This window comes from Acipenser ruthenus, chromosome 49 (genome assembly GCF_902713425.1).
Source record: "Acipenser ruthenus chromosome 49, fAciRut3.2 maternal haplotype, whole genome shotgun sequence".
NCBI lineage: Eukaryota > Metazoa > Chordata > Actinopteri > Acipenseriformes > Acipenseridae > Acipenser > Acipenser ruthenus.
Genome location: NC_081237.1, coordinates 1,506,487 through 1,530,305, shown reverse-complemented (window position 1 = coordinate 1,530,305; position 23,819 = coordinate 1,506,487). Strand labels below are relative to the sequence as shown.

The 23,819-nt window shown below is 41.6% G+C and overlaps 1 protein-coding gene across 3 annotated transcripts in view; it reads left to right on the top strand.

Moving 5' to 3' along the window:
• Positions 1-21,325, top strand: part of LOC117401259 (disabled homolog 2-like) — a 44,208-nt gene extending 22,883 nt beyond the window's left edge. For 2 of the 3 annotated variants that reach the window (XM_059015200.1, XM_059015198.1), the window contains exons 5-13: positions 2,994-3,125; positions 4,781-4,840; positions 8,360-8,386; positions 11,973-12,020; positions 12,111-12,173; positions 12,492-12,606; positions 16,351-16,844; positions 17,865-17,938; positions 19,424-21,325. In XM_059015200.1, the coding sequence (XP_058871183.1) occupies positions 2,994-3,125; positions 4,781-4,840; positions 8,360-8,386; positions 11,973-12,020; positions 12,111-12,173; positions 12,492-12,606; positions 16,351-16,844; positions 17,865-17,938; position 19,424 (1,014 nt within the window). In that variant the 3' untranslated portion in view covers positions 19,425-21,325. The remainder of the gene's footprint in view (positions 1-2,993; positions 3,126-4,780; positions 4,841-8,359; positions 8,387-11,972; positions 12,021-12,110; positions 12,174-12,491; positions 12,607-16,350; positions 16,845-17,864; positions 17,939-19,423) is intronic. The other variant, XM_059015201.1, reaches the window with a different exon arrangement.
• Positions 21,326-23,819: the final 2,494 nt, after the last annotated feature.

Sequence of the window (23,819 nt, the reverse complement as noted above, 5' to 3'; positions counted from 1 at the left end):
TGCAAACAGAGATTTATTTAACCTTGTGCAGTGCCAGATAATGTTTTAAAATGGAAATACTTGTTTGCTAAAACACGTGCCTCTTTCAAAATTGCACATTTGAGAGCTGCATATCGAATGGAGTGCACTGCAGGTAAGGGTTATGGAATTCTGTTCAGAGCTGCATATCGAATGGAGTGCACTGCAGGTAAGGGTTATGGAATTCTTTTCAGAGCTGCATATCGAATGGAGTGCACTGCAGGTAAGGGTTATGGAATTCTGTTCAGAGCTGCATATCGAATGGAGTGCACTGCAGGTAAGGGTTATGGAATTCTGTTCAGAGCTGCATATCGAATGGAGTGCACTGCAGGTAAGGGTTATGGAATTATTTTCAGAGCTGCAATCACTAATTGAGTCTGACGGTGTCAACCCTCTCACAACTAGAATTAATGCCAAGTTTAAAATACATGTTTTGGGTAATAATTCGTAATCATAGCAACATGTTTCAATCAGACATCCATACACAAATCAAAGTACTAAAAATACAGCATACATTGGCTGGAATCCCTTGACTCGCACGTTGGAGAGTCAGTTTCACTGGGAAGAAGGGTCTCAGTTAAGCTGTGGTGACGTGTTACATGTGAGAAATCCCTCTGATTTTTTCTTTTAAATTTTTTGTGTGGTTTCATATTACAAGCTCTGGCCTGATTCACAAGGCACAAAGCCAGATACTAAGCACTGATAAGCCTGTTCTTTAGTTAAAACTATAACCAGACTTTTCAGGAGCTTACAAAGTACCCTAATTAAATCTCTCACTTTTATGAAAATGTGTAAAATGCCTACAGTAATCTGACTGTTAAAACGATGTGCATGACTTTGCCCAGAAGAAATTACTGGTATATTAAACTAATTAAAACTTAAAACTAAAAATATTACCTTTCAATTGATATTAACCAGTACTTCATATTTACTACCATATTCAGCAGTACACAATACCGTTTGTTGTTAGGTAGTAAACAATCAGCTTTCTAAGGAAAAAAATTTACACAGAGCATTCAAATACATACATGCTCTCTAAAGGGCGAGTGATTTATTGAGCCCCTGAAAAATAAATGGAAAAAAGGAGCAAATAAGTCAAGTTGTCCAGCAAAATACAGAGCTCCTCAGTATGACTCAATATGAATCTGGCACTACACTAGGTTATCAGCACTTCAGTACCTCAAACAATCCGAGTACCTTAGCTATTACTTACTGCATTTATATAGCGCTTTTTATACAAAAATATCGCAAAGCACTGTACAGTACATAGCAGAAAAAAACAACAAACCACAATACATTTGTATAGCATGTCACACATACAACTGCCACAATCAGACCATTTTTAAATAACATATATAAATAACAGTATACACATAATACAAAAGCAGCAATTTTAAAGTTACATTAAAACCCACCAAGATAAGAAAGCCATTTTGTAAATGTGCGTTTTTAGTCTTGACGTTACACATGGTCTGCTGAAAAATGACACTGGGTGTGTTCAGTAACTGAGCGGCTCAGAGCAGCTCAGTGACAGAACCCTCTTAACAGCATGCTCAGCTCCGCTCCCTCTGAGCAGCTCAGTGACAGAACCCTCTTAACAGCATGCTCAGCTCCACTCCCTCTGAGCAGCTCAGTGACAGAACCCTCTTAACAGCATGCTCAGCTCCGCTCCCTCTGAGCAGCTCAGTGACAGAACCCTCTTAACAGCATGCTCAGCTCCACTCCCCCTGAGCAGCTCAGTGACAGAACCCTCTTAACAGCATGCTCAGCTCCGCTCCCTCTGAGCAGCTCAGTGACAGAACCCTCTTAACAGCATGCTCAGCTCTGCTCCCTCTGAGCAGCTCAGTGACAGAACCCTCTTAACAGCATGCTCAGCTCCGCTCCCTCTGAGCAGCTCAGTGACAGAACCCTCTTAACAGCATGCTCAGCTCCGCTCCCTCTGAGCAGCTCAGTGACAGAACCCTCTTAACAGCATGCTCAGCTCCGCTCCCTCTGAGCAGCTCAGTGACAGAACCCTCTTAACAGCATGCTCAGCTCTGCTCCCTCTGAACAGCTCAGTGACAGAACCCTCTTAACAGCATGCTCAGTCCTGCTCCCCCTGAACAGCTAACATCCTGACAAAGTGCGCTGGCTTTTCTGTTCCGTACCACATCATGGATTGTTATTGTGTTACTTGTTTGACAATATGGGCAATAATTCTTATACTATTGGTGCACTACAGCGGACATTTTGAAAAGAGCTTTGAAACAACTTTAAAGTTGTAAATATTAAAAGTTGTCAGGATATTAACAATGTAAAGAAAAGGTACAGTGTGTTATTTAAGCAGTTGTAGCTACACGTGGGGACGTGTAACACTATATTTTTTGGAACCCCGCTACTTACTCTTTTTATTATTTGTTACTTATTATTTTGTTAGTTACAGTTACCTTTAAAGTGTTACAGAACCATCTGCAAAGTTTACATTATCTTCACTGGGTCCCGTGTTTGTATCACAGTTATATTTTTAAACATACTGCTGACTTTTTTTTAAATTTCTAATCACACATCATGGGTCATAAAATCCAATGGGTAATACATTTCTTAGCATTCACACGGGAGCATTCGTCAGGAGAATGAAACATCTCTTCCAAGGATCGCAGTGTATCCAGAGCAGGCTCCCTTCTGCAGCAACGCTGCTTTTCTGTTCCAACAACATGACACTCATTTCAGTCACCAGCATTTTGTTCCTGAGTAAAAGTTGAAAAATAGTAATTCTTTCTTTTTTTTTTTTTTTACCTGAGATGTATCAAACTTTTGGGAATATGTTGAAACAAAAAGTTGCGATATGGACAACATGTGACACAGCAAAGTTAAACGCAGTGTCTCTTGTAATTGCTGCAATGAGTTATTTAACACTTTAATAGCCACTGGTTCTAATTCCCCCTCCTTGTTGAGGATTGCAATGAAACTCTGTGATTCTCTTTATTCTCCTGCAGCATGCAGCACACACGCACCCAAACGAGCACATCTCTTTCATTAAGAAGGATGAGACTGACCCACGAGCCTTCGCCTATGTGTTTGCACAGGACGGAACCTACACGCTGCTCTCTATCAAAACAGCAAACTCAGTAAGACACCAGGCAGTTACACAGCTTTAACATCCATTTTCCTTCATGTCGTTGGCTGATACCTTTGTTAAACCTCATTCATTTTCCTTCACGTCGTTGGCTGATACCTTTGTTAAACCTCATTCATTTTCCTTCACGTCGTTGGCTGATACCTTTGTTAAACCTCATTCATTTTCCTTCACGTCGTTGGCTGATACCTTTGTTAAACCTCATTCATTTTCCTTCATGTCGTTGGCTGATACCTTTGTTAAACCTCATTCATTTTCCTTCATGTCGTTGACTGATACCTTTGTTAAACCTCATTCATTTTCCTTCATGTCGTTGGCTGATACCTTTGTTAAACCCCATTCATTTTCCTTCATGTCGTTGGCTGATACCTTTGTTAAACCTCATTCATTTTCCTTCATGTCGTTGGCTGATACCTTTGTTAAACCTCATTCATTTTCCTTCATGTCGTTGGCTGATACCTTTGTTAAACCCCATTCATTTTCTTTCATGTCATCAACTCCCCCTTTTGGTTCCTCGCTGTTAATTCTGAATATGCTAAATTATACACCCTCACAACCGTGATAATGAATCGGATCTCTCCATTGCCGTGGGATATGTCACGGTACACTACAGCTTTTGATTTCTATAGTGTATGAAATGGAACTAGTTTAATTAAGCTGAAAAAAAAAAACATTCCATCACCACGGCAATCGTGGAGCCTACTACTGAAGAGAGCAAAGTTAAAAGCACCGATGTGTAGGGTATCCGAGGGGCGGAAGCAAAAGAAATTCAACAGAACCTGCTGAAGGTGTTTCTTATAAAGTAAGAATGTATAATGATGAAGATTTGTTTAAGTGCAGTGAATTTGGAGGCAGACATTCTAAAATAAAGGACTCAGTCTCGCCGTTTATTAGGATTTGGAATGTTTACCACCTTGTACAATTACAAAAATATCTCTCAAATCCAACACTGTTGATACCTCAATTGAGCATGTTTGGGATGAACTTGAACATCGTCATCCTGGTCCTCTGAAATAAGAATGCCTGAAAGGATCCCTGAAGACACCTTCCAGCACCGGTACCATCTTGTGTACAGATTTCATAGAATACACGTCTAAATGAAAACGTTAAAAAAGGCTCCCTTTGGTGTTTAATACTTGCTCCAGGCTGCTGTACTGTCTATTACAGGGTTAAAGGAGTAATACATGAGTAATATCAGCACGAGAAGAAAACAAGTGGCCGTGTCGATATAACCCAAACACAGACACATACCGGCTCTATTTATAACACTCGCTGTCTGGCTCTATTCCTTTATAACACTCACTGTCTGGCTCTATTGTTTATAACAGTCACTGTCTGGCTGTATTCCTTTATAACACTTGCTGTCTGGCTCTATTGTTTATAACACTCACTGTCTGGCTCTATTCCTTTATAACACTCACTGTGGCTCTATTGTTTATAACACTCACTGCCTGGCTCTATTGTTTATAACAGTCACCGTCTGGCTGTATTCCTTTATAACACTTGCTGTCTGGCTCTATTGTTTATAACACTCACTGTCTGGTTCTATTCCTTTATAACACACACTGTCTAGCTCTATTGCTTTCAGTGTTTTCTTCCTGGAAATGAGACTTACTGTAAGCTTGTCCCTTTCTCATGTTACCTCAGGCCGACCCTGTTGTAGAGGACCTTCGAGATGTGTGTCAGATTGCTGCCAAGTTAAATGAGGTAAGATGTGTTTGTAGCATTGGAAAAAGTCTGAGGTTTGGCACTGTATCGTGAGATGAGACCAAGCAAATGACAGGAGCTAAACATTGTTCCAGAATGTTATCCTCCATGCACATACATTCATTATACAGGTCTCAATTGAGTAGTTTTGAAACAAATACTTGCTTTAGTAAACATGTATTTTCCTTTTAAAAAATCTGCAACCATTAGGTTAAAGAAAATCTGTTTGCAAGTTGTGCTTTTAGACTTGTGCACTTCCTGGGTCACCTGGAGGGTGAAATGGTCCCGCCTTTCACTGCCGCCTTCTCTGTAAAATAACAATCAGCTGCTTCCATGATTGACTAACATGACCCAGAAGATACTGCCATGTGAAATTGCCAAGGGAGTAAAGCAGTAAAAGGTAAGGCAAGCAAACTGAGAACTAAGTGTAGTACCAGATGCCTGTTATAAAATGAAGATACATGTTTGGGTCAATGTCATTCACTGAGCATGTTATTACCATCAAAACTACATCGACGAGTTTGTAAAGTACATTTTGCTTACTGGAAACCACTTTCAAGTCATATTACATTATTGTAAAGTCATAAATCTTACCTGTTATGCATTTCCATTCACTATATGTGTCCCAGATGTGGAGTTTGGAACGAAACACATGATATCGCAAAGCATGTGAATGTGCTGGTCTACATACTAGATGTTATTCTTCAAGATTACTTCCCAATACACAGTAAGCAATGAACATACAGCAATGTGCAATAGTTTTAAGGAGCTTGTTATCCATATAAAATTACATTTGCACATTTTTGTTTGCTGTGAAGTTGCAGGACGGTAAGAGCTTGCAATTAGCTATAACAATACGCAATATATCTTTAAAAGCAGCCAGATGGTTTGCGACCGAGAGTGTCAAACAAAATGCTTCTCCACACTGTGAGTGGGTTTAATGTGTGTTGGGGACAGCACTCAACATTGATTTTACATTATATACAGCAAGCCACAGCACTTAATGTACAGAGTACTTTATAGTTTAAGAAGCTTGTTATCTTTATAAAAGTACAGCACAGTTATTTTGGCAATGACTGTTGGGTTGGCGGACAGGCGTCACAGAGTCTCACATACCCAGTAACACATTGCTTTCCTTGTGCATTCATTTTGTGATCATAGACGTCAGAATCAAATGAAAAAATCGGATGTCTATATTATATTTATAAAAGTATGCACATGCATGTTTTCAGATTAGCAAAGAGAAAAGACGAAGGATCCCAAGTGGTTTGAATATTGAAGGCATGTTCATGTGGAGTGCAGGGTGAGTTGTATGCTGAAATGGTCGGGCCCACAGAGGGCACAGTATTGGCCATTGCACACCACAGCAACCCCTACTGGTCAGGAGCAGATCTCCAAGCTGAAGTCTCCAGGGTTCAGTAAACCATTTCATAACACTACTGATATTCATTCAATTGTCAAATACCACTGATAATATGAAGACAATATTTTATAATAGATCTAAAGTATGACAATAACAGTGTTGATGGCTACTGTCTTCAATTGCAGTGCTTTTGCTTTGTAAGAAGTGCTGTAGAAATAAGCACTGTGTTAGAAAACAAGCAATTGACTCTTGGTTTCAGGCGAATCCAGTTTTATTTCAGCTGAATTGGGAAACACATCAATTAAAATATCAAAAGGTGGGATCCCTCCGAGTGGCTCACCTGGTAGAGGCACAACCATGTGGTGTGCAGGGTGAGGCACACAGTCAGAGTGCAGGTTCCTGGCTGTGCCGAGTTGCAGCTCTTCCGCTAGGTTAGGGAAGCAAAATCAGCAGGGACTGCTTCTCCTCACTGCAGCGAACCCTACTGGCAAGGCGTCCGGTGCGCTCAAGCAGACTCCTGCAGAGCTGGCCTTGGTCCTCCAGCGGCCGGCAGCTCACATCCGCTGTGGAGCTCCTGGGTGTAAAGAGGGGACTGGCTTGGGGATCGGAGGACACTGCTGACCTTCAGTTCTCCTGTTGGGAGGGAATGGCAGCAGTGAGGGACTGTAATTGGACATTCTCAATTGGGGAGAAAATCGTGGGTAAAATAATTGCCCATGTTTTCATGTCTGTACAAAACTGGTTATTGTATTATGACAGCATAAAGCAGTATAACACTTACTAGCCTCAAATTCTGCATGCTGTTGTAAAGTATAGATGAATCTGCTGTTGGGTTGTAGCCAGCACTGTGTTATTACCCGTAGGCAACAGTAAACAGAGACCAGTTAAGCTGATCAGTAGCATCTGTTTTCTCTTTTCTACATGGATAACTAATGCCTGCTGTTTGGTAAATTCATCTATGGTTGTACCGTCATTTCTGTGTGCGGAACAAGACAAAGCAGACCATGTTGCATCTCTTTACATAAACTAAGAGGCACTGTGTAGCTGGCACCCTCTACTGGCGAAACAAACTCTTGCATCTAGCAACTAATTTAAATCCTATCACCTCAAAAAGCACCGAAGGCCATATTCTTAACAGCACTGTTTTAAGGATTTTTTTAAGGACTTTTTTGAAGCGTGCTTATAAAAAACATTATTTTAGGTCAAATGATGAAATTAATCAATATGGGCTTAAAAACAGTTCTTAAAGTTGTGTGAAGAGGCCCTTGATGTTTTTGGTCAATCCTAGAGATCCTAGTTATTGGTTATCTTGTTCTTGATATCATCTGTGACAGCATATGAACCACCTCCTCCAAACTCTTCAGGTGCCTGTAGCTAATAAAATAATTCCTTAAATCTTACTGGTCATGTACTTCCATTCCCTGTATAGTTTCCACATGTATGCAGTTTGCAGAAGCACATGTCATCGCATTTCAATGTAAACAACTATCTGGTACCTCACATATAAATCATAGGTAAATCAACTTCAGTGTTTCGATATTGACAACACAGGACACAGCAAGCTAACATGTAGCGTCCAGAGGTTCTACAAATATAGCCTATGGTAGCGCATGCTTGAGAAGAGGTTATCCTGCAGCTATTAGTAATGTTCTGCATCCCCTGCTCCTGCTCAGCACTCTGAGCAGCTGTTTCCCACCAGGGACCTGTTCTTGCTGAATTAATGCGTGTACGCTCGACGCCTGTGGTAGTTCCCTCAAAGGTGAAAGAACTTCCATTATTTAATATACTGAAGAAATATCATGATAATCATGTTTGTGACGGTCATGTAACAGTGAAAGGATCAGCGCCGCTGCTACCGAGATGTTCTTCTCTCTTCCACAAAGAGATTGTGGAGCGCTGGTGAGCGCCACACAGTGACACTGGCATCAGAAGCACCCCTTCTATTGGGAGAGGGGACAGAGGTGTGGCTTTATTCTTAAAAAGCCAACAAGCAAAAAGCAGATCAAGAAATAAAGAAAGAGGTTCCTGATTCTACAGCTAATCCCAAAAGCAAAGGGAGCTGCTGCAGTGAGGGAACCGCAACTGGACATTCAAAATTGGGGAGAAAAACGGGGCTAAAATAATTTAGCTAAATTCCTTTTTACTTTCTGTTCTAGGTAAATGGTGATGACAAAACAACACAGGTAAGAAGTTTTGCAGTTCCATTTCAAGTACGAAATGTAACCATTACTGAATGGGTTTTTACCTCCTAAAGATCCAAATCCTGAACACTTTATACCAAAGCTGCTCTTTGAACCTGTGACGCAGTCATGATCCCGCCCCCGAGGGATCAAATGCACTGCAGTCACATATCTCAGCGCCATTTCAAGCAGATAACGGCTGTACAACCCTATATTGTACATTGCATTGCTTGCTCCTTGCATCATGCCTTCCCTGGAGATATATACGGTCAGTCTGCCTATGGAGGACTAGCACGGCAGGTGCGCATCCTGCCTGGGGCCAGAGCATGCCAAGGAGGCACTGGTTAATCGCAGCTTTTGCAAATTTTGTGCCACTTTCTCCAAGCGCACGCTTGAGAAACGGTGATCCTGCAGCTCTAAGGAACATTCTGCATCCCTTACTCCTGCTCAGCAGTCTTCCACCATCGCCCTCTCTTAGACAGGTTGCTGCGTCCTCATCCCATGGCTCTGTGCCAGTGGAGAGCGGACTATGCACCCGAGAAAGTAGCACAGGCAGGAACCCGTCTTCATGGTCTTCCTCATCCTCCTCGGGCTCTGCCTCTCTTTCCCCTCTCCTGCAGAAGAGGAAGAAGAGTCGCCGTTCCAAGCGATTTGCAGGCTCGGAGCAGATGGAGAAAGTCTGGGCAGCTGTTTCCCACCAGGATGCCGGATGTTGAAGGCAGTTAAAGATGTTGACAATACAGCGGCTGTTGCAGTCAATCAGGCCAGGCGACGTTCACCATGGCTCCATGTGCCTTCTTGAAGTGCCTGGAAGCTGTTTTGACCCCATTGAGACTCAAAGGCATCAGAGTACTCAACTATCTGGACGACTGGCTAATTTGTGCCGAGTCTCCAGCACAGGCAGAGGCCCACACGGAACTTGTCACCGGCCACCTCAACGGTTAGGCCTTAAGATGAATCATGTGAAGAACCAGCTCACACCTTTCCAGACAGTCTTCTATCTCGGAGTGTGCTTGGACTCCGGGTCCATGCTGGCCACTGTGTCGGACAGCAAAACACAGAGAGTAGCTGCCTGTTTGGAGCTCTTTCAGTTCAACAAATCACTAACGATAACGACATTCCAGAAATTTCTGGGCCTCATGGCAGCTGCTTCCCAGACCCGTCCATTGGGTCTCCTGCATATGCGCCCTCTGCAGGCCTGGTTCAATTGCAGGGTCTACCAGCCCACGTTGAACCGTGACAGCCTGTTGACAGTGTCCCACCTCCGTCTAAGGGAACTCTCTTGGTGGAAACAACCAGCCCATCTACGCTTAGTGCAGGGCAGTGTGACCAGAAGGGAGGTTGTCACCACGGACGTGTCCAGCCTGGGATTGGGCACTGTGTGGAATGGCCAAGGCATGCAAGGTGTGTGGAACCTACATGGAAGGGTCTCCACATCAATGTTTTAGACCTGCAGGCAGTTTACCTAGCCTTGCAGAATTTTTTGCAGGTGGCCTGTGGTCGCCCAGTTTCAATCGCTTGGCTCACAAGCTTTTGCTGTGAGCGCACAAGAACCTCCTTTCACTTCATGCAGTTCATCTGCCAGGGGTAATGAATTGGGCTGCGGACCCCCTTTCAAAGTCCCTGACGGCTCAAATGGAGCCGTTTAGACGCCAGACTCGGAGCAGAAGGCTCGATGGGTCGGGCTGCCATAAGGTAGATAAAACTCTTTGCCTCCCAGGAATCAACCCACTGTCCCCTCTGGTTCTCCATAATAAGAGGTGTGGAATAGATGCCTTGGCACACCAGTGGCCTATCTGTTATACGCCTTCCTGCGGTGTATGAAGAAAATCAGGCATGACCGGGCCAAGGTGCTCTTAGTAGCCCCATACTGGCCCAGGAGAATCTGGGTTTCAACCCTGATACAGCTCCTGTTCAGCCAGGTGTGGGAGACCTTATGGCAGACCGACCCATCGTGCCTTCTGCTCTGGGTCTGGCCCCTAAATGGCTCCATTTGAGCCGTCAGGGACTTTCCAACAGGGTATTGACACCATACAGAATGCCAGGGCAGCGTCCACTGGTTTCCAGTATGCCTACCTCATGGGTTTGACCTCATGACTTTTATACGGCAGTTATGCTGCAATATTTGCAGGACCTTTTTGATGAGGGGAAATCCCCCATCCACGTTAAAGGTTTATCTGGCAGCTATTTCAGCTTGCCATGTCAAGAATCACTCTGTCTCTCCAGGGGCTCACTTCCTGGCAGGGCAATTTTTGAAAGGGACTCTGCCGCTTCATCCGCCTATGAAGGACATTGTCCCTCGCTGGAGGTTAAACGTGGTGCTTAATACACTCATGAACCTCAATTTGAACCCCTGCATTCAGCTGAGCTGAAATTGCTGTCTGTTAAAGTGGCTTGCTATCACCTCTGCAAAGCGAATGAGTGAGATACAGGCATTCTTTCACGAAAACCTGCTTATTTTTTTTTTACAGAGGCCAGGATAATGGTTGTGCTCCATACCAATCCTGCCTTCTTGACGAAGACTATCGCTATTTTCCATGTCAAGCAGTCTGGAAATTCCACCCACCTCCTTTCCAGTCTGACAGGGAGCGACAGCTCCATACCCTCTGCCCAGCATTATGTTGACAGGACAAAAAGTTGGAGGCAGTTCGAGAAATGTTTTGTCTGCTATGGGGCAGAGTCCCATGGTCAAGCGTTGTCTAAGTAGCGACTGTCCAAGTGGATTGCAGACACGGTCAAGACTGCCTATGAGCTGGCCAATCTCACTGCCCATTCCACCAGGGGCTTTGCAACTTCATGGGCTTTAGTCCAGGGTGCATCTGTCAAGGACATATGCAATGCGGTGGTGTGGGCTACTCCCCAAACCTTCATTAGGTTCTACAGACTAAATGTCATGGATCCTCAAAATTGTGTTTTTGGAACTAGAGTGTTAAGGACAGCTTCCCAGTCAACCCTTACAACACAGGCATAGAGGTGAAATTCTACCTCAATTATTCACCCTAGCTACTTGTTACTGGGGTACCGAATGGTGACGCACAAGGCAGCCTCTCGGCTTAGCCTTGTAGCATTCCGGTCATTCTGCAGTCATGCCCTTGCTACGGATTGGGTATACTCACCGTTCAGTAATGGTTACATTCCGTACTTGAAAGGGAACGTTAGGTTATTATCATAACCCTGGTTCCCTGAAATAGAAATGTAACATTAACCTTCAAGGTCGCTGCATGCATTATTCACAGCAGGCTTGAAGGAAAAATGCCGCTGAGATCTGTGACTGCTTTTGATCCCTTGGGGGCGGGGTCACGACTTTGTCACAGGCTCAGAGAGCAGCTTTGGTATATAGTGTTCAGGATTCAGGTCTGTAGGAGGTAAACACCCATTTGGTAATGGTTACATTTCTATTTCAGGGAACCAGGGTTATGATAATAACCCTTTTCCCATGGATAACGTTTTCCCATGGTTATACTTTGCAGTTGCCATAGTTTACCATGGTCTATTTTGTATATACTTTATTATACCTCTCTGAGCTTTACCGTGCTTTACCTATGCTTTACTAAGGGAACTCAGAACCAATGTTTAATATCTTTAACAGAATGCTGATTGCCTACTCCTGGATGAAGAGGTGACACAAGTCCAAACGGTAAGAGAACAGTTCTGTAACAATGGTTTGAATCACCTCCCATGAGACTGTTATAATTCTTCTAATGCTGGCATGCTTGTCTACTTTTAGGGGATTGATGAGATAGACCTGTTCAACCCATTACCTTCATCTGCAGATTCAGACACTAACAAGGTAAGAACAGTCCTGTCAAACACATCTTGTACATCTCTATTGCTTTTCCGATGGTTATACCATGCATTCACTAGAGTTTTAGCGTGGTTTGCCATGTTTTTTATAAGCTTTACCATACCTCTCTGGGTTTTACCATGCTTTCACTATGCTTTATTATACTTTGCTATGCTTTTTACTAAGTGCTCTTGTGTTAGAGACTATTTTTTAGCTAAAGCAACACAAGTGGTATACATCACTGTTAGAATTGTTTTTACCTTTGCACTTCAGAGTATGTGTATCTGGTATGTGAGTCCAATGTGTGTACTGTGCTTTGTCTAGGCATCGCCAAGCAGTGAGCTTTCATCTCTCTTCCCCCCTTCCTCTCCCTTCACCCTGCCGCAAGCTCAGCCTCTACCCGGGAGCCCAGTCAGCCCCCTGGAGCTCTACCACACAGGTACGCAGCAGAGCCAGCACACTGATCCCAGGGTTAAGGAATGATGAAGGAACTGTCCATCTATTCAGGAATTAGGGGGGAGTTGATAAAGTGAAGTCTAGCCCACAGCTCACAAACCAGAGGACACAGAAACTAAGTGGATTTAGGGTAGGGGCTAGGAGACATTTCTTTATAAGGGTTACCAATTATTTGGCATCCTTTATAACCACACAACAGAAAAAGGATGGCTGTTTTATTAAAAATGTAGTACTAGAGGTGCAAAACAATTACATCCCAAAAGTAGACAAATCTAAATCTAAAACAAAATGGCCAAAATGTTTAATAGATCAATTAAAATATTCAGCGAAAAAAGGCACTTTACAGAGCATTTAAGGGACCAAAAACAAAGTACACAGAAAGAGTACTTGGAACTGCAAACACAAGTCAAAAAGGAAGTTAGAAAGGCCAAGAGAGAGATAGAAATGAATATTGAAAAAAAAAGATAGAAAACATTCCAAAATGTTTTTCCAATATTATAACAGCAAGAGAACATTCAAAGAGGAGGTTAAATGTCTAAAAGACACAAATGGCAAAATCATAGACAAAGAAAAAAAAAATAGCAAATATATTAAATGATTACTTTTCACAGGTTTTTACAAAGGAGGACACGGACAACATGCCCCACATGCCCCACATGTCAACCTGTTCCTATCCAGTTTTAAATAACTTTAGCATAACAGAGGCAGAAGTGTTAAAGGGACTAGGAGCTCTTAAAATAAACAAATCCCCTGGGCCGGATGAGATCCTCCCAATAGTACTCAAAGAAATGAAAGAAGTTATTTACAAACCACTAACCAAGATCATGCAACAGACACAGGGGTTGTACCGACAGACTGGAAAATTGCAAACGTAATACCGATCCACAAAAAGGGAGACAAAACCGAACCAGGTAACTACAGACCAATAAGCCTGACTGATATTATATGTAAACTTATGGAAACTATAATAAGATCTAAAATGGAAAATTACCTATATGGTAACAATATCCTGGGAGACAGTCAGCATGGTTTCAGGAAAGGGAGATCGTGTCTAACTAACCTGCTTGATTTTTTTGAGGATTGTCACAAGGCTGGCTGAGTGGTGACACGTCAGACCCGGAAGAAACACACAGACAGACGGTGGTGATGAGTAATGCTGAGTGCAATGGTGGCACTCAGCGTTTATTAAACGAAATAAAAGGTTTAAACAGACAGAACACAAAACAGGACACGGCACTTACGCCAAAATAAATATATAAACAAAAACGGACTAAACCGTAAACAGAGTGAGTGAAAACATGCTGCTTTTATGCAGTTGTACTTCAGCTGCACGTGAATTAATTAAAGTGTACTCCCGTGACCACACATTACATTTTAACCAGCACGTGAAGTGATTTGTGCCATCCTCGTGCCTAAATACAAATCTACATATTTAAATACACGTGAAACACAGACCCGTTTATATCCCGTGTACCATCTCTATACACCAACATTTACACGCAACACGTACAACACAGAAATGCACAAAGGGGCGGAGCACATTGCCACAAGGATGCAACATCGACAGTGGATAATTGCAAAGCATATGACGTGGTTTATTTAGATTTCCAGAAAGCTTTTGACAAAGTCCCGCATAAAAGATTAATTCTCAAACTGAACGCAGTAGGGATTCAAGGAAATGCATGCACATGGATTAGGGAGTGGTTAACATGTAGAAAACAGAAAGTACTGATAAGAGGAGAAACCTCAAAATGGAGCGAGGTAACCAGTGGTGTACCACAGGGATCAGTATTAGGTCCTCTGCTATTCCTAATCTACATTAATGATTTAGATTCTGGTATAGTTAGCAAACTTGTTAAATTTGCAGACACAAAAATAGGAGGAGTGGCAAACACTGTTGCAGCAGCAAAGGTCATTCAAAATGATCTAGACAACATTCAGAACTGGGCAGACACATGGCAAATGACATTTAATAGAGAAAAGTGTAAAGTATTGCATGCAGGCAATAAAAATGTGCATAATAAATATCATATGGGAGATACTGAAATTGAAGAAGGAAACTATGAAAAAGACCTAGGAGTTTATGTTGACTCAGAAATGTCTTCATCTAGACAATGTGGGGAAGAATTATCCTGGGTTTAAAAGGCATGTCGTATGCAGACAGGCTAAAAGAATTGAATCTATTCAGTCTTGAACAAAGAAGACTACGCGACGATCTGATTCAAACATTCAAAATCCTAAAAGGTATAGACAATGTCGACCCAGTGGACTTTTTTGACCTGCAAAAAGAAACAAGGACCAGGGGTCACAATGGAGATTAGATAAAGGGGCATTCAGAACAGAAAATAGGAGGCACTTTTCTACACAGAGAATTGTGAGGGTATGGAACCAACTCCCCAGTAATGTTGTTGAAGCTGACACCCTGGGATCCTTCAAGAAGCTGATTCTGGGATCAATAAGCTACTAACAACCAAACGAGCAAGATGGGCTGAATGGCCTCCTCTCGTCTGTAAACTTTCTTATGTTCTTATTAATCAGCTGTTTTCTTCTCTATTCTGGGTTGATACAGGATATTGCTTTAAAACAGGAGTCGAGATTTCTAGTTGTTGTTTTTAAATAATTTAAACAGGCCATAGTGTGTAATTAAATATTTGATTTGTGGAACAAAACATCAAATGAATTAATTCAGTGAATGGGTTGTTCATTTCTGGTTGGTAACTATCTTGGTGTGCTCGTTAGAAACAAATGTGTGATTTGTTTGTCATGTCTTTCCAGTTAACCTTGGCAGGGGGCAAGAGTACAGCAAGTAAACTGCAATTTAGCAAACCTGTGGCTATAGAGTTTATCTTTAATCATTTTATACAGCTGACCCTTTTTCATAAATCTCACATCTTACTACTGATGACTTTTTTTGTAATGGGGTCCTTTCTGAAAATGTCACATAATAACTCTGTATGAAGTCTTGTGATTGTTATACGGGATTAGGGCAGCAGGGGGTGCTGTGTACACAGTTTTTCACTGTTCTCCCCTTAAAGATTTTTTTTATTTTTTTGTAAAATATGTTCAGTGAATACATTATTCATATAGTTATTATATATTTTTGACCAGAACCTGTCCAGATTGACTGTATATTATGAGGTGGACAGCTGTAACATTTAAGAGGGGCATGACTGAAGTCTTTAAAACCTTAAAAGGACATAGTTAACCCTAAACAATAAGCACAGTACAAAAACTGGGCTCAGAGTGGCGATAGACGTTAGACAGAAGGACGGAGACACTTCTTCACACAGAGGGGATGGAATGGGCTACCTAGTCATGTTGAGGCAGAGCCTTTAAGACCCAGCTTGCCAGGTTTTGAGATCAAGCTACTAGGACCTAGGCGAGTAATGATGGGCCGAATGTCCTCCTCTCATTTGTAAATGTTCTTATGTGCACAATTTGTAAATCTTATAGCAGTGTTCCAGCAGTCTGCCACAAATGGTGAGCCCAAATATTGCATTCAGAATTCACTAGCTGAAGCCTTTCAATTCCAAAGGTTTTGTGTGCATACCAAAGAACCTCTGCTGAAACATTCTGGCTTTTAAATGACCAGGGGCTAAGTGGAAAAGTAACTGGAATCACCAGCCTGTCATACTGCTCAAATGAAAACACCACAACATCAGGCACTGCCTGAGAGGACTGAAATGACAGTTTCCCTGATTTAAAAACCCTTGTTTGTTACCCTCAGGGACACACCAGCCAGTGTGGGCTGCACAGGTGGCCTCCTCATTCACCCACTTGAGCCAAGTTCAACCAGCACCCTTTGGGCAACCCACAGCAACCGCCTGGATCCAACAGGCACCATTTGGGACACCCAATCCATATCAGTTAGGCCCCTGGGGAGCCCAAGCCTCGCCTACCCAGCCTGCCCCATGGGGAGGCCCAGGCCCAACCTCACCTACACAGCCAGACCCCTGGGGAGCCACAGCTTCGCCTACACAGCTAATCCCACGGGAAGCAAGTGGTCCATTGAGCCAGCCTGGAGCTGTCCCCCCTGTCCCGGGGGTCTGGGCCCAGTCAGCGCCCACTCAACCTGGACAGCGGGTACCTGGGGTATGGGGGCAGCCGGGCTCCATCACCCCCTTCCCAGCCTCTGCCCCTCCCCCTGTTCCAGAGCAGGGCTTCTCCCCTCTCAGCTCATCCACGGAAACCACCAAGTCGGTCCTGTGGCAGACCTCTGCTGTGAGTCAGCATGTTTTTATTTTCCATACGTACAGTATTACTGCAATGAAGTTGAATACAGTGCTGTGTTTTATACACAATAACTTTGTGATTCAGTTTTACTTGTTTTCTGTTTCATGAATAGATGTGTCAATAGGGCTTGAAAATGTGCAATTCTGGTAAAAATCTAAATAATCATAGTTCCTATTGTGGAGCTTGTATGAGTGCACATTACCTGCCCCTGCTACTAACCATTTAAGCTGCAATTTCATATATTAAGTGTTGTGGAAACTGTGGGCAAAATCTAACACCATTCACTTTGACCTGTGACCTAAGATGGTTGCCAAATTGGGCTGACCTTTTGGTTGTGGATGATAAAGACATAAGGCTTTGAAATGCTGCCTTCATACTCGTACACAGCTGTACTCTGTGATTCTCTAGGTCAAGTTCAATCGTGGGTGTCATACAAGTTTTGTATCACTGAATAGAATTAACTAATTTTGCTTCATAAAGTCAAATGAAACCTGCTGAATAATGTTACATTAACATATTGAATTACATAGCGCTTTGTAGTTTTCCATATACATATGAAAAACTGACAGATTAAAAAATATGACATTTCTAAATCTAACATTAAATACTGTACTGTTATTTTGTAGTTTCTTTGATTACATGATGTTAAATAAAAGATCTAAATTATGTTCATATCGTTTGTTTTTTTTAATGATGCCTCAATCCTAAAATTCTAGTTGATGCAAAATGTTTGGCCATAGCTGTACTGTATATAAACCCTTCATGCTAAATGTGTTTGTGACCATGACATTGGCCTCTGATCCAGTATGGCTGCCTTATTGAGGTCATGTGACTTTTGAAGCTGCATAGAGACAGTACACTTTGAGTTCTTATTGTTCACTGTATTCTTTGATTTTCCAGAAAAGTAATTTGTCTAGCCAGTCATGGGCTACACACAGACCTAAGTGACAGAGGCAGCTTGGTGCCGTGTGTGCTGATGTACTCTGACATGCTTTTAATATTCTCTAGAGCTCCAGTTTGTTGGAGAAGGACCCCTATGCAGCCCTGCGCATACTCAGTACAGAATCAAGCTCAGACATATGGTAAGCATGTTTATTTCTGAAGGAAAGAATAGAAAATTACCAAATCAGGCTCTCTAAAAAGTTGTCAAGTAATCAATCAGTTTTATTTCTGATAAGTTAAAGTTGTGTTGATTTTTATGTTTTGTTTTTTAACCCCTTCCCTTTCTCATGATGTTTCATTCTGAGTGGTTTTATTGCAGTGACTGAACTATCATGTGTTCTTTATGTTTTAAAGTCTGTTGCTTTGTCTTTGAGTTCAGGAGCTGTTCTTCAGTTCTAGTTGCTGCCAGATCAATGTCTTCAGTGCCCTGGGGCCGGTTTTTAATCTGGATCAAAGTGATCCGGATTTTGTAATCCTATATTTTGTGACCGAGATTACTTTTATCTGGATGATTTTGATCCGGTTTTTCAGAAAATGTCACTGCTGGATTACATTTGTCCAGGCAACAAATAATCACGATTACGAAATCCAGATTTTTTTAATAGGCTAGTTCTTTTATAGTTTTTTTCTTTTTTTTTAAGAGGCCTTATTTATGATATAACCTAATTTAACAAAATAAATAAGATTGTGGTAATAATGATTAATACACAACACTATTTATTTTGTTTTATATTATTATTTTTAACAAAATCAAAATCACTTTTAATGTTAGTGCACATATAACGCATGTAAATAATGGTTATTTTTTGTATGTCTACTTAGCAGAAATTAAATCTAAACTGAATAAAAATAACACTTTTGAAAAAAGGATATGTGTTTTTAGACATCTTCATCGTCTTCCTCGTCGGTCGGGAGTCCAGTATCTCTCAGACGAGTTTAAGGAGGTGTATGTGAAGGCGCATGCGAATGCTTTTATATGAAAGCTATACCACTAAATACGCATTTTCCTTTTTGCTTGCATGGATACAAAACTTAAATAAATATGTAAATATTATATTCTAACACTCTATTTGGACATATAGTGTGTGTTTGCTATGACAATTCAAACACAATATCGATGTTCTATGATCATTTAAAAGCTAAATCCAACTCTGCAGTAGGATCACAATAATCCTGGTATTTTGGATCAAAGTAATCCTGATCTCCTCTTTAAATTCTCAAATGCCCAATTGCACAATATAATCCAGGTCAAACGTGGAAATCTGATTACCCAAGTTTTGAAAAACCGGCCCATGTAGATCACTGTCTACAATGGTAAGCACCAGTGCCATCTAGTGCCATAAAGAAACACTGACCTGTATTACATATCTTTAGCAGGCAACAAGAACTGAAGTGCAGCTCCTGAAGTGGGATGAAAGGACCTTCACACAATCTGATCACAAACACAGTATATGAGTGATTCCAACAAGAAACACTCGGAATGATTGCAAACATAAAAAAAAACAAAAAAAAAACAGGAATAGGAAATCCAATGCGAAGCTACTAAACATTTACATTTTTACACAACAGGAAACAAATCATAACAAACCAAAAGTCACCTTTTTTTGTTTATTGATTTATTACAGATGATTTCCAGCACTCCTAGGACATCGTCCACACTTACGTTTTCAACAAGCAAGAAAAGAAAATACTTTTCGTGATGTCAGCTCCACACCTGTAGAACTGCCTGATCAAGTAATCATTTATAGAAAACAATTTGTAGCTCACAGAATAATCCCATATTATTAGTGGACTTCCATTCATTATGGGGTTTCAAATGTGCACCTTTAAAAGAAACGCAGGGCTCCCGAGTGGCGCATCCAGTAAAGGCGCTCCACGTGGAGTGCAGGATGCCTCTATAGTCTGGACGTCGCGAGTTCGAGTCCAGGCTGTTCCTTTGCCGACCGTGGACGGGAGCTTCCAGGGGGCGGCACTCAATTGGCCGAGCACCGCCCGGGGGGAGGGAGGGCTAGGTTGGCCAGGGTGTCCTCGGCTCACCGCGCACCAGCGACCCCTGTAGTCTGGCCGGGCGCCTGCGGGCTTGCCTGTAAGATGCCCGAGAGCTGCGTTGTTCTCCGACGCTGTAGCTCTTGGGTGGCTGCATGCTGAGTCCGCAGTGTGAAAAAAAGCGGTCAGCTGACGGCACACGCTTTGGAGGACAGCGTGTGTTCGTCTTCGACCTCTCGAGTCAGCGTAGGGGTGATAGCGGTGAGCTGAGCCTAAAAATAATTGGCCATTTCCAAATTGGGGAGAAAATAATAAAAATAATTGGCAACGACAAAATTAAAAAAAAAAAGAAAAGAAACACAGAACAGAGTAAACATTTTCATTAAAAAAAAATGGGCAGAGGAAACAGAACACACCAGTGCTGCCTCATTGTAAAAAGATGTGAGGACGAAAGACATGAGGTTAAAACAGCAGCACAGCTCCAGAAGCTGCTGGCACTGGAGGTGGCCAATCAGCTAGCGGGCTAACACAGGGGTCAAGAGCCAGGGCTTCAAGCCATAGCCAGAATTAGAGAAATATTTAGATATTAAACACAACTTTCTAAAAGAAAGTTGAGTAGAATTCAGTTTACCCAAAAGCCATCAGCCTGTAATCTGCTGGTACACCCCTGACTGCTGACACGATCCGCAAAGCTAGCACACATCCGTTATTATGATATTGTTGGCATTGTGGGTGACTTGCGCATTGATTGAATGGAAGTGCTTTCAGTGCGAGACTCATTTGCATGTTATCTCACGCTCATAAACAGCCTTGCTTATCTCGCACATTAAAAAAATCTGAAAAAACAGGATATAGAAGTAAATGTGTCATACATACCATGCTGTATAACACGAAGATAACAGTGATGCAAGAGTTTCAAAAAGGGAAGTACTTGCATAGTGCTGTTTTGTACTTGATCCAGTTTTGTGAGCAAGAGAATTTAAATGGCTTCTTTCTGTCATAAACCACCCAGCTGATTCCCCTGTTGACTGGCATGCTCTCAGCCAGTAACATAACGCAGAAGACACTGCTGAGATTAAATGACCCAGGATGTTCAACAGATTTCCTGAGAATAAGGCATAGGAACTGAGAACTTTCTTTAACCTGAAAAAATAGCAAGTAAATCTGTGTTTGCTTAATGTGTTTCTTTCGAAATGTCACATTTGAGCCCCCTGTTCTAGGTGAGATGATGGAATTGTTTTGTTAGCTGAAATTACTTCACACAGTGAGCAGCTTTACCCAGTGAGCAGCTTTACCCAGGTGAGCAGCTTCACCCAGGTGAGCAGCTTTACCCAGGTGAGCAGCTTTACCCAGGTTAGCAGCTTTACCCAGGGAGCAGCTTTACCCAGGTGAGCAGCTTTACCCAGTGAGCAGCTTTACACAGGTGAGCAGCTTTACCCAGGTGAGCAGCTTCACCCAGGTGAGCAGCTTCACCCAGGTGAGCAGCTTTACCCAGTGAGCAGCTTTACCCAGGTGAGCAGCGTTACCCAGGTGAGCAGCTTCACCCAGGTGAGCAGCTTTACCCAGGTGAGCAGCTTTACCCAGTGAGCAGCTTTACCCAGGTGAGCAGCTTTACCCAGGTGAGCAGCTTTACCCAGGTAAGCAGCTTTACACAGTGAGCAGCTTTACCCAGTGAGCAGCTTTACACAGGTGAGCAGCTTTACCCAGGTGAGCAGCTTTACACAATGGGAATTTGGCCTTTTTGAAATAATTGGTATTATTATTTTTATCTTAGTAAATGTCTCTCTTTGTATTTGAACTGCACTATTGAGATGTACCTGTGCTGACCCTGTGGGCACAAAGTGAATAAATTAAACTAAACTAAACTAAATGAAAGAACGAAACAGAAACAATAATAATTATAAAAAAAGTTCCTTTTAAATTCGTGAGGCACATATTCACAGGGATGTAATTATTTACATACCACGGTTTTCTCGTCCAGTTCCTCAAAATACTTCATGCCTTTGTTTAGAAATGCCATTTTCTTAAAAATATATAACAAACTTCAGAAAACAACGCTTGTCATTAACATTACTTCACCGTGGAGTTGATACCATACCATACCACACCCACTACAGCATGAAAAACAGAGTGCACCAATGAAGTGCCAGATCGTCCAAGAATAAAACCCGCCCCAGTGTCAATCTTTCTGTTGCACCAATTAGAAAAGCTACTTGGAAGCAATTAGCAAACCCCTTCCTTTTTATAATATCTGCCCTTACTGTTGCACCACAGAAGTTGGAAAGGCGACGGACTGACTGTATATGGAAATAAATTACTAAAACGAATACAGCTTGCATTAATATTGAATGAAATAATAATTGTTAACAATAATGATAATGGAATGTGCTTTGTTAACAGAGGAAATGAAATCTTGTGTGATCTTGTTTTTCCTGACATGATGCTCAATAAATGAAACTGAGAACACTGTCTCTGTGATCATTGTATTGATTGTTGTAACATTTCGGCTGATTTCACAGGTCCTCAGTAGCACTAATCCTGGATTACTTTACCTACAGTAACATGTAGCCCCAAATCAGTGCCAATCAGGTGACTGGCTTTGAGCTTGTCTGTAGAATCCTAAGTGCCTGGACTGCACAGCCTTCCTCATATGTGTTTCCCCAATATTAGCACTAGCTACAGGTTTACTACTTGCTCTAGGTCAGATTCACTCCAATTCAGACCATGTGACCTACTGCACAGGATGTGATTCTTTCTGTACCCGGATGCAGCAGTTTAAACTTCCAGGGAATCTGCTTTAATTACACAAATACCTTGCTTTTTGGATTTTGGGTTTAAACTCAGAGGTATTCTAGAGGACTATATTGCTCACTTACTTTTATGAACATATGAGGCATGACGGGGTACACCAGGGTACCTCGTAAAATGACTGCTCCTGCTATCACGTTTACAAAACAGAAAAAAAGGTTTTGAAAATATATATATATATATTTAGACAAGAGCAACAATATTATATGCAATGTTATATGAACTCTCTGGTTCAATAGGCTCCGGCACTTTGTTTTGAACCCCTGCTTTAAGTTTGCAGTGGAAAAAAAAGAAAAAACTAAAGGTTGTTGTCATGTCTTCTTGATTGATAAAACACTGATCCAAGCAATCTTTCATTGTCTGTGGGTTAAATCCTGATTTTACACAATGTTGGGAGACGTGTGCAGACGGGGAAATGCACACTAGATTTTAAATAACAGAAGGGTAAGCTATTGTTTATTACACTCAAACGTAAGCCTACTACAATCAAGGCTTGCTAAATTATCTGTAATGTGATATTCTGTAATGTGATACTCTGTAATGTGATATTCTGTTACATGATATTTTGTAACAATTGTAAGTTGCCCTGGATAAGGGTGTCTGCTAAGAAAATAAGGCGGTTGCCACTAAAACAAAGACTTTTTTGATATACTGATGTACCGCGTAATGTGTCATATTCAGAATCGCACATGTATCAAGCATCTGGTTGACTGGAAGTGTTGCATTGAATTATCTGCAAAGAGCGTTTCATAAATATTCTTCACAAACAGCTTTAAATCCTGTAAATTACCGTAAAAAAAATATAACTCACCTTAACCAATGCTTTTAAAAAAAAGAGTCCCAGTCAAAACTAAAAAATGTCATGTAAATTAATAATTTTACTAATGGTTTAGCAAGGGGGGAAATGTCTCAAAGGAAGTACAAAGAGTTGATGGAATAATGGAATTTTATTATAAAAAATTGGAAGCAATACATTTTAAACAATTCACAAATGGAGGCAAAAAGAAAACCGACATTACTGCTGAAACAGGAACTGAAAAAAAGACAAGCACTGTATGACAGCGGTGGGAACTGTAAAATAGAAAATAAGGAGATTTTAAAAATTGCAACAGAGTTTTATATTAATTTATTTAAAAGGGAAAAATAGAGAACGAAAAAAATTTAAATAAATAAAATAGATGAAAAAGTAAAAAATCTGGGCGATCCCATTGCACTGGGGCAGATGGA